At 36.8% G+C, this 14,521-nt stretch overlaps 1 protein-coding gene across 2 annotated transcripts in view; it reads left to right on the top strand.

Moving 5' to 3' along the window:
- Positions 1-14,521, top strand: part of RPS6KA5 (ribosomal protein S6 kinase A5) — a 66,740-nt gene that overhangs the window by 35,601 nt on the left and 16,618 nt on the right. Inside the window, exons 3-7 of one of the 2 annotated variants that reach the window (XM_058807981.1) lie at positions 766-893; positions 1,566-1,649; positions 4,034-4,137; positions 12,682-12,832; positions 14,024-14,185. In XM_058807981.1, coding sequence (XP_058663964.1) covers positions 801-893; positions 1,566-1,649; positions 4,034-4,137; positions 12,682-12,832; positions 14,024-14,185 — 594 coding nt within the window. In that variant the 5' untranslated portion in view covers positions 766-800. The remainder of the gene's footprint in view (positions 1-765; positions 894-1,565; positions 1,650-4,033; positions 4,138-12,681; positions 12,833-14,023; positions 14,186-14,521) is intronic. The other variant, XM_058807980.1, reaches the window with a different exon arrangement.

Below are 14,521 nucleotides of genomic sequence, written 5' to 3'. Positions count from 1 at the left end.
TATCTGGATTTTGACTTCAGCTGTTTTGAAGTCAGAACATTCCACAGCGTCTTATGAAGGTGAATCTGTGTCAATCTATAGTTGAAGTCAGAGTGCTTTCCTTTCAGACAGTTGTCTTGATATCTCATTTTGGCTGCATTATCTTTACTCTTTGGAGAGGTAGCAAGTGAAAAGAGCAGATTCTTTCTGTGTTTCCATTCCCCTTCCTTTTCCTTTCCACCCTTCTTCATCCCTCCCTCCCTCCTACCCTCCCAGCTGAAGGAAAAAAGAACAGAGATTGAATAGGTTTAGATTCTCTGATGGAGGCTAGGAATTTCTGACATTTTTCTTTGTTTGTGCTTTCTATCACACTATATTTCTTGAAGATAACAGGTACTAGAAAAGATTATCAAACAGAAACAATAGTTGTGTCAAAAGAAAATGGAATAATGAAAAGTTCATTATTATATGGTTTTGTCTCAGAAGGTAATATTTCAAGTTAATACCTAAACAAAATGAGGCCTTTTAACTATTCTGAGCTCAAAATTTTACCCCAAAAAACCAGTCACAGTATATGTATTTTAAGAAATACAGTTTAATAATATGCTGCTGGACTGTTTAATTTTTATGCCTTAGGGTAGCACAGAGCACTATTTTTACTTTTAGAAGCTTCTTCTCATTAGTGTAGTCTCTTATATAGCACCTGTTTTAAACTCCAAACCTGAATCTACAAATGTAAAACCTGACTTTTGAAATATTTGCTTTTTTGAACACTCTTCTTTAAAGGACCTATCAGGATCTCTCCCCAAAATGCTAGAAGCATGAAGGATAAGGGAGGAACAATGTTGCATGGCCCAAACACATGTGCTTTCGTCATTAGCAAGGTACAGCATGACCTCATGTTGACCTCAAAGGTAAATGGCTACCAGGGAACAATTATACATGCCTGTGAAAGCAGCTTAGTTTTGAACAAGAGAATAATTCAGTGTATAGAATAAAATTAAATTTACAACACTGTCTGCCTTTCCCCTTCTCTGTCTTGTCTCTCTCCAAGTCTCTTCTTGAGAGAATGTTGTTTCTTATATGTGTGTTTGTTGCAAGAGAAAACAACTTTTCTAGAGGTCATAATGAATTCCTAAATATGGGGAACTCAAAGGATCTTGTATCCAATTTAGTCAAATTGTACATCTTACAAGTAATTCCCTTTTTAATGAAGTTTCATTTGTTATCTAGAGTATTGGTATTGCAGCCTTCAAAATGTATATCTGTGTTAGTTGGGGAATCTTGCCAAGTTCTGAAACGTGTAGATCATTTAGACTTATGGGAGAGTTTTTCTAAATATTAGTAGATTAATTTTTGTGTGCTTATCTTAGACTGCAACACAAACTTATGACATTTTATTTTTTCATAGAAGACTTAATATTCTGTAGCATTATGTGATACGTCACTACAAATGATGGAATATTATTTAGCTAGCAGTTCTGAGCTATTTGGAGAAGAATTGCTGCCAGCATCTCGGAACTGTTAGCCATATCTATCCCATATTATTTGTATAATATAATTGTTTGTAATTCTTTTTTTCCTAGAATGAGAGAGCATATTCCTTCTGTGGAACAATAGAATATATGGCTCCAGATATTGTAAGAGGGGGAGACACAGGACATGATAAGGTATGTTCTAAGTTTATTACTGAAAATAAACTAATTCTTCAGTCAACATATTGCTCATCTTGAGGGGTTTTTGTAAAATATGACATGCTATTTATGTATGTGTTATGTAAGGTTGTCCTAAGATAGATTGTTTCCTGTGTCTTCAATTGTATGTTGATGTATTTTCCTCTTCTGATCTGAAGTAAAAGGCATATTTATAAAGATATTGAGGCTTATTTGTGTTCTGTTCAAAATTTGTTCTAAATATGCTATGGGAGAATAAACTTAGTTAACGCTTTTTTGCCTGTGGAAAATGGTTTGTGGCTAATTCTGATATACATTTTAAACTGGATATTACAGAAATCTGTTGTATTTATTGAGGTATGGGATAGGTCACTAATGTTATAAGTATTCTCATATTGTAAAATTGTGTGACTTGTGACTCAAGTTTTATTGCACAATAAAGTGATAGAAAAGATCAAGACAGCAATAATTAACAGATGATTTTTGAAACAAAAAAAACCTTCTCTCTAAAATAATTCTGCAGTATTCCTAGGTAACTGATTGCTCACTATAATGGGAAGTTTTGGAGACTGTTTGATCTCTGTGGTTTTTGCTGTAGATTGAGTTGAGTTGTCTTTGTTGTGGATCATGGAATGTTGTTGATTGTGGTTCCTTTTATAGCAGCCCTGTGTAAGAACTGGAAGAGTCTGACTTTTGCCTGAGAAAGTTCTTGTTTTTCCTTCTCTGTGGATTCTGTGTCTCTTTTGGTCTGAGTTTACCTTCAGTTAGGGAGCACTGTAGTGGGCACAGCTGGGATCTGGCAGTTTGAAGTAGAGCAAAATAACCTTTCTGATTATTCTACTACACATAAAATAGAGTGTGCTTTTTCTTTTCACTTAGTCATTGTCTCACACCTACCTTGAATTCCACTATAACCTCTTTGTCTTTTTCTACTGTACTGCTTGCCCAGTTGCTATTAAAAATGGAATTTAAAAAGCTTACAAATTGGAACTCTTTCCTGCACTCTCTTAGTTTAGTCATGCCACCTCCAGAGCATCTCTCCAATTTCTCAGTCACCTTGAATTATGATTCTGACTTCTCAGAGCTTAAAAATTCAGTCTTATTGCTGACTTAAAGAGGAAACTATGTTCTGTTATCTTTGGTTCTGTCTGATACTTTCATCAGATGTCGTGCAGAGTCATACAGTATTCTATAAAGAGTAGCTTCTCTGTTTGATGGCAACTGTTTGCTGATCAACGGGGAGATATTGCAGTTATGTGTGTTATGTATGTTATGTTAGTTGTTTACACCACACATTCAGTACCTTACCATTGGCAATGTCATGTAGGGTAATTTTAGAAGAGTTTTAGTGTATTTCATACCTACTGCATATCTAACAACTCAAAGACCTTAAAAAAAAGAAAACGAGATGGCTTTAGTATGCTGTGCTCTCATTAATCAATATTTATCATCTATTATCTCTTCTAGACGATTGCAGTGTTTGTCATAGGGACTTGCTCTAGTATTTCAGTATTTATTTTTTTTAAGTTGGATTTCTGATTCTGCAGATCCTCCTTTTCTTTTGGAAAAACACATGCCAACAAGAAATTCTTTGGTATTTTCTCTGAGAATTATTTATTTGCAAAGATAATCAGTAACAGTACAGAAACTTCAGCAGGTAGTTCTTCTAGATACTCTTGGCTGAATATATAAGACATCAGATTCTGTGTATTTTGAAGTAAATCCAAGTAAAATATGTGGACAAATTGTTAGGATTTCACTAGTTGTCTTCCTGTATTGTATTAATATTGCCAATGTAAGTAAAGCAGAAGTTTCATTCATTTTCAGATTGTCCTTCATGGCAGAGTGTTGGAACAAGGTGGAATTTAACGTCCGTTCCAACCCAAACCATTCTATGATTTCATAGCATTTTCAGGTGCCTGGATTAACTATGGACTGTGATCTTAAATTTTCCTTTTTAATATTCCTTAATTTCGTTCTCAAGCTCATGAAACTTCAAGTTCCACTGCTTCTTAGCAAGCCTTAGGTTCCTCTGTTATTTTGAGTGTGTATTAGAGTTCATATGACATCACAGTGGTAAAAATCAAAATTAATTCTGTTGGGAAAACAAAAGAAAATTTAGTAGTTAGTAGAAAGCTTGAGAAATTAGTTGAAGAAGCTAAATGGAGAGACTTCAGTATAAAATTAATTTATCACAGAAAATACCTTCAGTCAGTACCACAGTTGTTTGTGCTTCATTGTATCCCATTTTGCCTTTGTGTTTGTATATAGGTAGGTTCTTCCTATGCTAGTTGCTTTCTATGTGGATTGTTCTGTTCCTTCTTTTGTTAACAATTTTCCTTCAGTGTATCATAACATGCATAATTACTGTTGTTCTCTAGGCTGTTGATTGGTGGAGTGTTGGTGTTCTTATGTATGAATTATTAACTGGAGCATCACCATTTACAGTCGATGGAGAAAAGAATTCCCAAGCAGAGATTTCTAGGTAAGATTCAAAGCAGTGAAGTATATGTGCTTGCTAACAGATGATTCTTATGCCATAATATATGTTTTGTGAGAGTTTGTTAATTTAAAATTTAGGATGAAAGTGCTGCCATGGTAACATTTTGTGTGCTCTAGTTCTGTTCACTGGAATGACATTGGAAAGTAGATAGCTTTTATTAGCTAGTAGAATTGACTTTACAAAAGGCCTGTTTTGTTTAAACTACAGTGGAGCCACAGCCTTGTAGATACATCCCTGTTGCATGTTTACTGTTGAAAAGGAACTCAAATGAAATACCAAAGTATATGTAAATAGAATTATCACATTCCAGATCTTAATACATTAGAGATATCTTTAGCTAGTGATACTTTATCAGCTCTTGCTAGGTTGTTCTGGCAGGCTGCACATTTAAAGTGTCAGAACGTACCCTACTCCCACCTTTTTCTTACAAATTATGTTAATTTTATTAGTGTGTAGCATGAAACAAAGATTTTCTAGCCCATTTGCATATCTGAGGAGAAATGGATGTGATACTTACAGAAATGAAATAAACTATACCATTCTTATCTTTTGCATATAAACTTGTTGTTACATTCAGTAATCTCTTACTGAACACTTTAAAGGTTTGTTTTCAGTACCTGTGTAAAAGTACTGGAGCATTTTTAAAAGACAAAGCAATAAGCTTCTCCAAAGCATGTTATTGAAATCTCCCCCAAAACAAAAATTTCCTTTTATTGGATTTCTTCCTATTGGAGCAGGAAGTTGAGGTCTTAAATTGCTCAAATTTCTAACTGCTGTCAAAATGAACTTGTAAGTCCAGTCCCCAAACTAAGAATAGTCTTGCTTCTCTTGGAAGGTATTGTCCTGGTTCTGACCCTCACCTGAAATCACTTGATATTTAAAGTTGTAATATACCTCAATTGTTTAGAGAATTTATTTTACTTATCTTATAAACTCAGGCAATTTCTTCTGAGATCAAAGCCTGATTATTAGTTTTTACTTCTCTACCACAGCAAACAGGAAACTTGGATGGTCAGTAGAAAAAATACAGGGGAGGGAGGAGTCCATTAATGAAAGAAAATTCAGGACTTCACCTGCTTGGTTATTATATTGCAGTTAAAACTTCAGTTATCTCTTTCTGCCCTATTTAAGGTTAGAAGTTTGCTTGACTGATTACTTATGCCATGGCTGAATTTGGTAATTTTGATTCCCAAGATTTACTAGCTGGGACTCTGAAGGGGTAACAATTTTTTTTTAGAGAGAGCCTTAAACTGAACTTTACAGATATTGTTTCCCAAAAAATGGGAAACTTTTTAGTTGTGTATTCTACAGGACTTGACTTTCTATTGGTAGGCTCTTTGGTGCTTTTTAAGATAATAATATTTCTGATAGTTTGAATGACTACGTCGTTGTTAACATCTGTGCTCTGACAGCTAATTACTTTCTTTAGTTGTGGCAAGTTTACTGTGTTGCTCTTCAGTCTCTGTTCTGGTGGATGTTTATGCTATGCATTTACAGACAGTCCTATGGTATTTCAGTTTTTATTTTGATAAATTTAGAAGCTAAATTCTTACAGTTTCCTATAGTGAAGATGTTCCCTAGTCTTCCTGTTTCTTGAAAAAGCCTTTTCTTAACTTAGCTTCTGTTGTTCTTTCTTACATATGGGCAATTTATTCACGTTGATGCTTCAAGCAGATCTTGGTTAACGGAAGGGATGATTTACCATCTGAACAAAAAAATACTTCTTCCTTTTTCTTGGGTTCCTCTTGTTGATGCCAGTGCTGGTCTGATAGATCTAACTCCTTCTTCTGTCACTTTCAACTGATGAGTCTCTGGTTTGTAGTTCTTCCTCCCAGTTATATAGCTGAAATCTTCTTATTCCCAGTTATGTGATTGCATTTCACACTAGATTTCATCTCTTTTGTGTTACTCCTATACTCATAAGACACAGTGGTTTATAAATCCTTTCCACTGATAGTAATTTCTTTTTTGGATCATTTCAGTGTTATGTGTCTGCAGTTTGTGTCATGAATGTTATGATCCTTTTAAGAACATGTGAGAGCATTGCTGCTGCCCTGGCTGCTGCACTGAGCTGTGTGGAACCTTCTGGGCTATGCATACTGCTGCATGCCTTGGGAGAACAGGAGTGTGTTTGGAGCTTTGCCTGAGGGCAGGGAAGAGCAGGCAAACAGAAACCAAATAGTAACAGCTGCCCCGATAATGAAATAACTGGCACAGAGATAGGAGTTGGTACAAACTTCTTTCTTGATAGCAAGGTTGTTCTAACCAGAAATTACATGGGTTAACCTAAATATGCTTAAACTTGCCAATTGCAGCAGACTTTGGGAGCAAGTAAAAAAATGAATTCTCTATCTGTTGAAAGCATGGTTGTGTTTTTCTGAATTTAAGGGGAAAAAAAGGTCATCATTTAAATGGATCCAGGTCCTTCTTTTATTTTACCTAGGTAGGAAGTAATCTTAGATATTTTTAGATAATTTTACTCCCTCATGTGGCACAATGGTTGTGTGGTGTTAAATTTGAGAATGAAACTTTGTCCTAAAATATCTCTCCAAGGGAGAGTTCTATTCTTGTGTTGGAAACAGTGTATTGTTTCTATTTTTTTTTCTCTTTCTGATGAGAAATTGTGTTGTTCTTCTATAATAATCTTTTTGGCAACACTGTAGACTTCTTTCATGGAAAATGCAAGTTAAGTAAGTGCAAATGTTGCCTTTTGTCACTCTCTGAAGGCTTCTTATTCACATGCTTTGTGTATGGGTTACTAAACTCAATTAAATAAAAAAAAGTCACATAACTTCTCCAATAGCTCTCCTTTTCTAGTGTGCCCTCTCCCCTTTCTTTTCCCTTGTTCCTGAATTTTCCTTTCATTTTTGAGAATTCTGAACTTTTACTGCTGCAGAGCCAGAGATAAGAGCCATCCTGCAAAAGCATAGGCAAGGGCTGGGACTGACCACACAGCCAGTATTTTCACTTTGACTACGAGTAGTTTGTAGTGCTGAATTGAAAGACAGACAAATCCATTTTAGGGAGCTGACTTTTGAGGGTCCTGTCATGTAGAGGATATAAAATGAGCAGGAAAGTTTTGGAGTACTAGCTTTACTAGTTAGTACTAGTACTAACTGCAACTGTGCAGCAGTTTAAAAAAATCTTACCAGCTTTAGGATTAGGAATAGATAGAAACATTTTTAAAATGCATAGATTCATCTATAAAATAATCTATAGAAGCATATGATGCCATATTAGCATACTAACACCAGTGGCAGCCTGTGGTCTTTATTTGACATAGTTGGTTAAACTTTATTTAAACTTCATGGAGGACAGCTGAAATCTTGCAGTGTGTTGGATGCTGTGGAGATACTTCATCCATGATCCTGCAAGAAACCTTTTCTTCATAGAGCTGCTGGGAAGACACCGAACAGCTGTGTACTGGGATGCCCTTCTTTATTGATTTCCTTCTTAAATCAATGACTCACTCTAGTGATTGCTAGATCTTTTAAAGGATGGAACAGTCATTAAATCCAACTTCTAATTTGCATGATTTCTTTTAGGTATTTGTCCTAGAGCTTTTAGCTGCCTATCTATAAGGTAAAGCATGTTTATGTTTAGATGCATGTCAGAGTGCGTGAGTGAGTTTGCCTATAGATTTGTTCAACCATTCAGTAAAGCAGATGGTTTAAGGAAGTTTTAGGTATTGTAGCACAGTTTCTGACTTGTGTAGAACCAGGGTTATGCATACATATCTGACTGCTCCAAGATGGAACAGAAGAACAACAGTTCAGAACAAGAGGTCACAGGGTCATTCTCAAGTATGAGGGTGAAAACTCTGCTTTAGAAGTCTTGTACATTTGCTCTTTAACAGGGTTACAACTTGGGGTTGCTTTCTCTTATTCCCTGTACATCCAGATGGATATGTATCTTTTTGATGGTGCTTATAACATAATGTCTCAATTTAGAGACAAGTTTAGGAGAAAACACTCTGGAACAAGTGGTTTCCCCTAAAAAGGGTTCCAACAATCCCTTTCCACCAATAGGAAATGTATACTAGTGGATGAAAGTGAAAAAGCCTTTTCCAATGGTTATTTGACAGAATTCCCACAAGGCACAGGAAAAAGGTAAATAAATGCTAAAGATAAAACTGTCAGACCTTACCTCCTCTCCCCCCTGCAGTGGAACAAAAACCCAGAATACCAGGGAAAGAAGAAAAAAACCAAAACACAAAAACCCACCACATGCTAGGTAGAACATAGTGGCTCCTCTCTCAGGGGAAAAAGCCCAGAAAACTGAACAGGAGATTCAAACAGCAGTTTGGGCAAATAGATGAGAAGTCTTTGATGTTGGTCCCTTCTTCACAGCAGATGAAGCAGGTGGGGCTGGTGTGCTCTCTCTCACCAGCTCTGCTTTTTCTGTAGTGCCAAGATGGAGCGTCCCCTCTACTCCTGCTGGTCCTGACCAACTCCTGTCTTGCAGATCCCTTTTTCTCTGGTCTCACAATTAAACAAACTGTCCAGTTTATGAAAGAAAAGTTGTTGAAGGATTGGTACTGCAGCTACTCCAAGGCAGGGAAAAGGGGAAAAAAACTTCTTGCCTGGGCTAACAAAAAAATCAAGCTAGCCAAGCAAAAAACCACTCCCTCAGCAGCCTGGGCACCTGGGGAGTGAGGCTTTGAAAAAAATCTGCCAAGGAGCCCAAGGTTCAACCCTCCATCCTGACCCCCACCTTAAACATACAACACCCATTTTTGGGCATAAAGCAGAGGGTCAGGGAATAGACTGTCATCATAAGACATGCAATTCTCAAGGTACTGTAGAATTAGTTTGGGCATCCCCTTCTCTTCCTTATCATCCATTAGTGTGTCCTTTGCATTATCATATGTGTTCTTGGTCTGTAGTTTTTATGGGGAAAACTCATCAGAGGCCAAGTTCCTGAAAAACAATACCAGCGAGGTTGCTCCTAGTTCTGCATACTCTGCCATAGAGATGAGTAAGATGGAAATGATTCATGTAGAGTTAAACTTCTTGACATATGCAAGGGGAGGTTTCTCTGAGTGTTCAGTACAGCCAGAGTTCTCTCATCAGCAGGGTAATCTCAGCTTGCCCCAGCTCAGAGGGCTTATACCAGGCCAGGAAAAGCAATAAATACAGCAGAGTATTCCTTCAACTTTCCCAGTTGCCACTTGGGGTACTTAATTCTTCCTGCTTGTGTCTGTCACTGTTACTGGATCACTGCCATAAACAATGTGGACAACCCCATAAACATTAAATGTACAAAAGGATGGTAGTGATTGAGAAAAGGAAAGGATTATTAATGCTAAAGGCCATAGCTTCTTTACAGAAGCACACATATTCCAAAAAGGATTTTGGTACATGCAGCTTCCTTCCTCTGAACACTGTATGGGCTACTGTTAGAGCCTTGAGTAACTTTCAGTGCAGCACTTCAGTAATGCTGAACTAGTGAAACCAGACTCTCTTCACTTGATCGAGCTGCTTCACAAATTTCTGCTCTCTCACATGTTGATCCAATCTGGTCTTTCTTTTCTGGCAGCTTGATTTCCATCCTAATAATTGCAGTTTCACATACTTCAATTCCATGATAATTTTATGTGGTTCCTGGAACTTCTAAAGAAGGTAGCTTTGGTCTTCACTACTTCTGTAATCCGGTTCTGTGAACCAATCCAGAGCATCATCAGTGTTTTCCAGTATCAGTCAACCTCAAAAGTATTTTTGAATTAAAGCCACTGGCAATTTATGTGAATCTCCTTGTAATGGAAAATGGCAAAATGCTGCCTTTTCTGCAGAGGGTTCTTGGCTGGTCAAGAGCTGGAAGATACTTCTCAATGTAAAACTTACTGTACATCTGTTGGAAATACAGTACAGCAGAGAGGAAACAGTTTAGGAGGTTCCTGAAGTGTGTGGAAGAGAATTTGCTCTAGAATTTGGTTACTAAGGACATCCCAGGGTTTCAATCTCATTGCTTTAGAAATCAATTTAAAAAAATACAGATTGGAGGGGTTTTCCTCCCTTCTGAGAGCCCAAAGAGAACTTGTTGTTTTCCAGAATCTTTGTTACATAACACTGATTTCTTTTTGATCAGAAAGGTTGATAAAGAAGCTTCTTCAAACTTATCTAGATGCAGTGATTTTCAAACTATGAAAACATTGGCCCTCCTGTAAGTAAAGTAATTTTTCTGTCAAGGTGTCCTGTCTTCTATCTTTACAACAGGAAGGTTTTCTTACTTCCTTACCTGCTTCCCCTTTCTGAAACTGGGTGATTTGAGAAGAGACTGAGTCTTTACTTCACCACCACTCCTGCAGTGTAAGAATACTCTTGTTTAGTGATGTTTAAATTTGGTATTAACATCCCTAATTAAAAAATCAGTTGATAATATTGTGCTTTCTTCTCCTGTTCTGTAACATGAAATGTGTCCAGAAATTGAAGAGAAGTTTTATGGTTGCTGTTACTTCTGCTGGCAGAAAGGCTGTGATTTAGACCCTTACTGGCAGATATATATCATTTAAAAAAAAACAATCCTAGACCTTTACACCATCTTAAATCTCAGACTGTGTTTTCCTAACTCCTTTCAGCAAGGAGATAGTACTTAAACCAAGAGGTTAGCTTGCTTTGTCTTTTTGTTTGCTTGAAATTGGATACTATGTCTGTAGAAGCTACCCCTGGGATATGCACATTTTGAACTTGGTTTTGCTCTTCCACACTGCCAGAACAGGATTATTTAGGAAGCAATCTGTTTGCATCTATTTTTGGACTAATCCAAGTAGCTAGACATTTCAAGATAAAAATTTTCTCATGGGATAACTGACTCTAAGGATGTGTCACGCAGTAACTCTGAAGAAAATTTAGGAATGTCCTGCAGTGGTCAACTTAAGCTCTGGCAGAAACATACAATAGTTGAGATCTGACTATTGCCACAAATTCATGTCATTTCAGCCTCAGTCTCTCATGACTTCAAAACCTTTCAGTTTGTGTTTAGTGGAGGCACTGTAAGCCCTACTATGAGGTCACCACATTGAGAGTATGCATCAGACTATGTAGACACCAAGCTGTACCTGAGCCAGCAATGTGGCTTTGTGGCAAGGCAGCAAATGGGATCCTGGGCTGCATTACACAAAGTGTCATCAGCTTAGGGATATGATCCTTCCTCTCTACTCAGCACTGCTGAGGCCACATCTGGAGTCCTGGTTCCACTTCTGCTCTCTCCAATGCCTGAGAGTGACGTATTGGGCATATTGGAGAGAGTCCAGCAAAGGGCTGATGACAATGAGGAAAGGCTGAGAAGGCTGTCACTCTTCCACCTGGAGAAGGGAAGGCTTAGGGACACCTTGTCAATGTGCATAAATGCCTGAAGAGAGTGTGCAAAGAAGAGGGAACCAGGCTCTTTCAGTGGTGTTTGCTGACAGGACCAGAGATAGGGCCCACAAACTGAAACACAGGAGGTTCCCTCTGAGCACTAGGAAACACTTTTTTACTGCAAGTGTGACTGAATACTGACACAGGCTTCCCAAAAGAGGGGGGTGAATTCTCTCTCCTTAGGGATACTCAAAGGGTTTCTGGCCATGGTGGTAAACAACTGGCTCTAGGTAACTGTTTGAGCAGGGGGAGTTGGACCAGATGACCTCCAGAGATCATTCCCAACCTCAACTCCTCTGTGATTCTGTATGCTGAAAGGTTTTTTGTGTCTATATTTTAAACATCTTCATGTGTCTTTGGATGGGTTACTTTCCTTTAGGGTCCTTAGCTTCAGTATTTAGATTTGGAGTAACTAAAGGAAAGCTTTCCTACCTGTTTGTATAGAACTGTGGGGACTGCAGATATAAAAGATAGGAATTGAAATGTGATTCTACTTAGGCTTCTAAGGTTTTGACTTCCATTGGCACAACATGATAGTTTCTAGTTCTTGTATTGAAAAAGTGGTGAGGTCTCTGTTTACTGTACCGTTTTGAGGGAAGCATTGCCCAGCTCCCTTGAGTCATCTTTTCAGTAAGCTTTTTATAAAACTTTCTATAAAACACATTCTATGTCTGATTGGTCTTATTACTGTTCTCTAAAACTTTTCCAGTTATAGTGCCTTCATTTGAGAAAAGGGTATGAGCACTGCACATGACACAGAGGGTGAAGGCAATCCTCCAATGGCCCAAATACTTTTTTTTTTTATGTATTTTCTAATACATTTTAATGTTGGAATTTTTTTTTTTTACTACTATTAGTCATCAAGTGGATTTCTTTGTGGAGCTATCTGTTTCAACTATGTGATTTCTTTTGAATAGTAAACTCAGTATGTGAAATGAGGATTGTTCTCTTTTGTGTATTGAGTTGCATAATTTATCTCTTCAGATGTTCTGTTTCATGTCCACAATTCCTTAAACCTTTAAAAAAATTTGGTTTCATATTTTTCATCCTCCTGCTTTTGGGTACAATAGAAGTTTAAGTGAAAAGTTAATACTTCCATTAGTATGGTAACTCTTTAACTCTCAACATTTTAAGTAACTTCCACACTGTTATTTTGTTTGTTTTAAAGGAGAATATTAAAAAGTGAGCCACCTTATCCGCAAGAAATGAGTGCTCTGTCTAAGGATATAATTCAGCGTCTTTTAATGAAAGACCCCAAGAAGAGGCTAGGTTGTGGTCCCACTGATGCTGATGAAATCAAACAGCATCCCTTTTTCCAGGTAAAGCAAACAACAAAACTCACCAGATCCCACTTATTTTGAATTAGTGCCTGTGAAATCAAAGTCTAAGGAAATTCTGTTGTTCTGTTAACAGAACAACTTAAGGACCTATTAGTTGCATGAATAATTGTATTGAAGTTAGTAAAAATATCCTTGTGTTTGTATGTATGGATTTTGTGTGTATTAGAAGGGCATGCTAGGTTTTTAATATATTCTGTCTGTATCTATCAGTTACTTGAAGAAGCTAAAAGAAACACTGCTGAAATCAGAAGGTTTAATGTAAAACACTGAAATTGTGTTGTGTTGTCTGTTGGGTTTTTGTTTGAAAGGATTTTTTTTAAAGATTGGCACTAGAATTATTAGTAAAAATTTTAATATTAATAAAATTCACCAAACTCTTCTATTTACCGTGGCCTAATTGAATCTTTAGTCTTGTACAGTAAATTTTAATTTTGTTCAAATTTCAGTGTATTAACATTTGCTTTCAAACCATGATGAAGATTGGATTTGCATACAATATCTGTATTAAATGTGGTTAAAATTGTGTGATTTCTTTGAAAAAACAAATAATGTATTTATGGTGCTTCTGAAGCTAAATAGAGTTCTGAAGTTAAACAGAGTTAAGCTTCCTTAATTTACTCTGTGTTTTGGGAGATGCATTTTGCCATCATGTAACACTTTCTATTCTTTACTTGATTTCAGTTCCACTCCTTTACAGTAACAGGGCGGTTTGCTAATATCTGCTATTTCTATGCTTCCTCTTTCTAGTCATGCCTGCAAGTAAGAATTTGGAGGTTTATGCTCTCAGGGCTCTGGAAGCTGACATCAGTAATAAAGCATAGAAATTGGCAATGAAAACTAGAAGATACTACATGCATGCGTTGTGGCTAATGAAAATATAAATATTGCTTATTCTGAAATAGAGGAAGAAATTCAGGGACCATCACGCTAATTGTTTGGCACATCTCCACTGTTAAATTATGTTGAATTTCTTTTTGGATTCTGTCTGCATACTAAGAGCTTTAGCTTTAACTAAACAAATTAGTAGAGCATAATTTGAATGATTTTCATCAGCCTGTGGAAAATGGCAAAGGGAGTTAGACTGTGTGATGTGACAAGACTCTCTTTCCAATATCGTTCTGTAAAATTTTCATTTAATTAAATTTACTTTCCTATTTTTTTTTTGTTTAGAATATGAATTGGGAGGACTTAGCTGCCAAAAAAATACCAGCTCCATTTAAACCAGTAATCAGAGATGAACTGGATGTCAGTAATTTTGCAGAAGAGTTTACAGAAATGGATCCAACATACTCTCCTGCAGCAACCCCTCAGACTTCTGAAAGAATATTTCAGGTATTTTCAAAACTCAGTTTTTTAAAGAAAATTATTTTAAATTATTTTTAAACAATTCCTAATGTGTAAATAACTTTTTTTTCACCTCCTGCCTATTACGTTTTTGGAACTAATTGTTTACCTTCAAATCCCAGTTGCCAGGGCTTTTTGCTCAACAATTGCAAAATGAGAAAGGTGAAAACAGTCCTACTGCAAATATGAAATTCCTTGTTTCTCCATTCCCAGCTGAATATCCTACTTGTTGGACTAAAGTCAGTCTGTTCTTTATTGATTTTTCATACATTATGAGTCTTGTCATCTTGACTCCATCAGCCTGAGCTGCCAGCTTTGACAAGA

This window comes from Ammospiza caudacuta, chromosome 6, assembly GCF_027887145.1.
Source record: "Ammospiza caudacuta isolate bAmmCau1 chromosome 6, bAmmCau1.pri, whole genome shotgun sequence".
Classification (NCBI taxonomy): domain Eukaryota; kingdom Metazoa; phylum Chordata; class Aves; order Passeriformes; family Passerellidae; genus Ammospiza; species Ammospiza caudacuta.
Note: the sequence above shows the minus strand (reverse complement) of the source record. Positions and strands in the feature narration are given on the sequence as shown.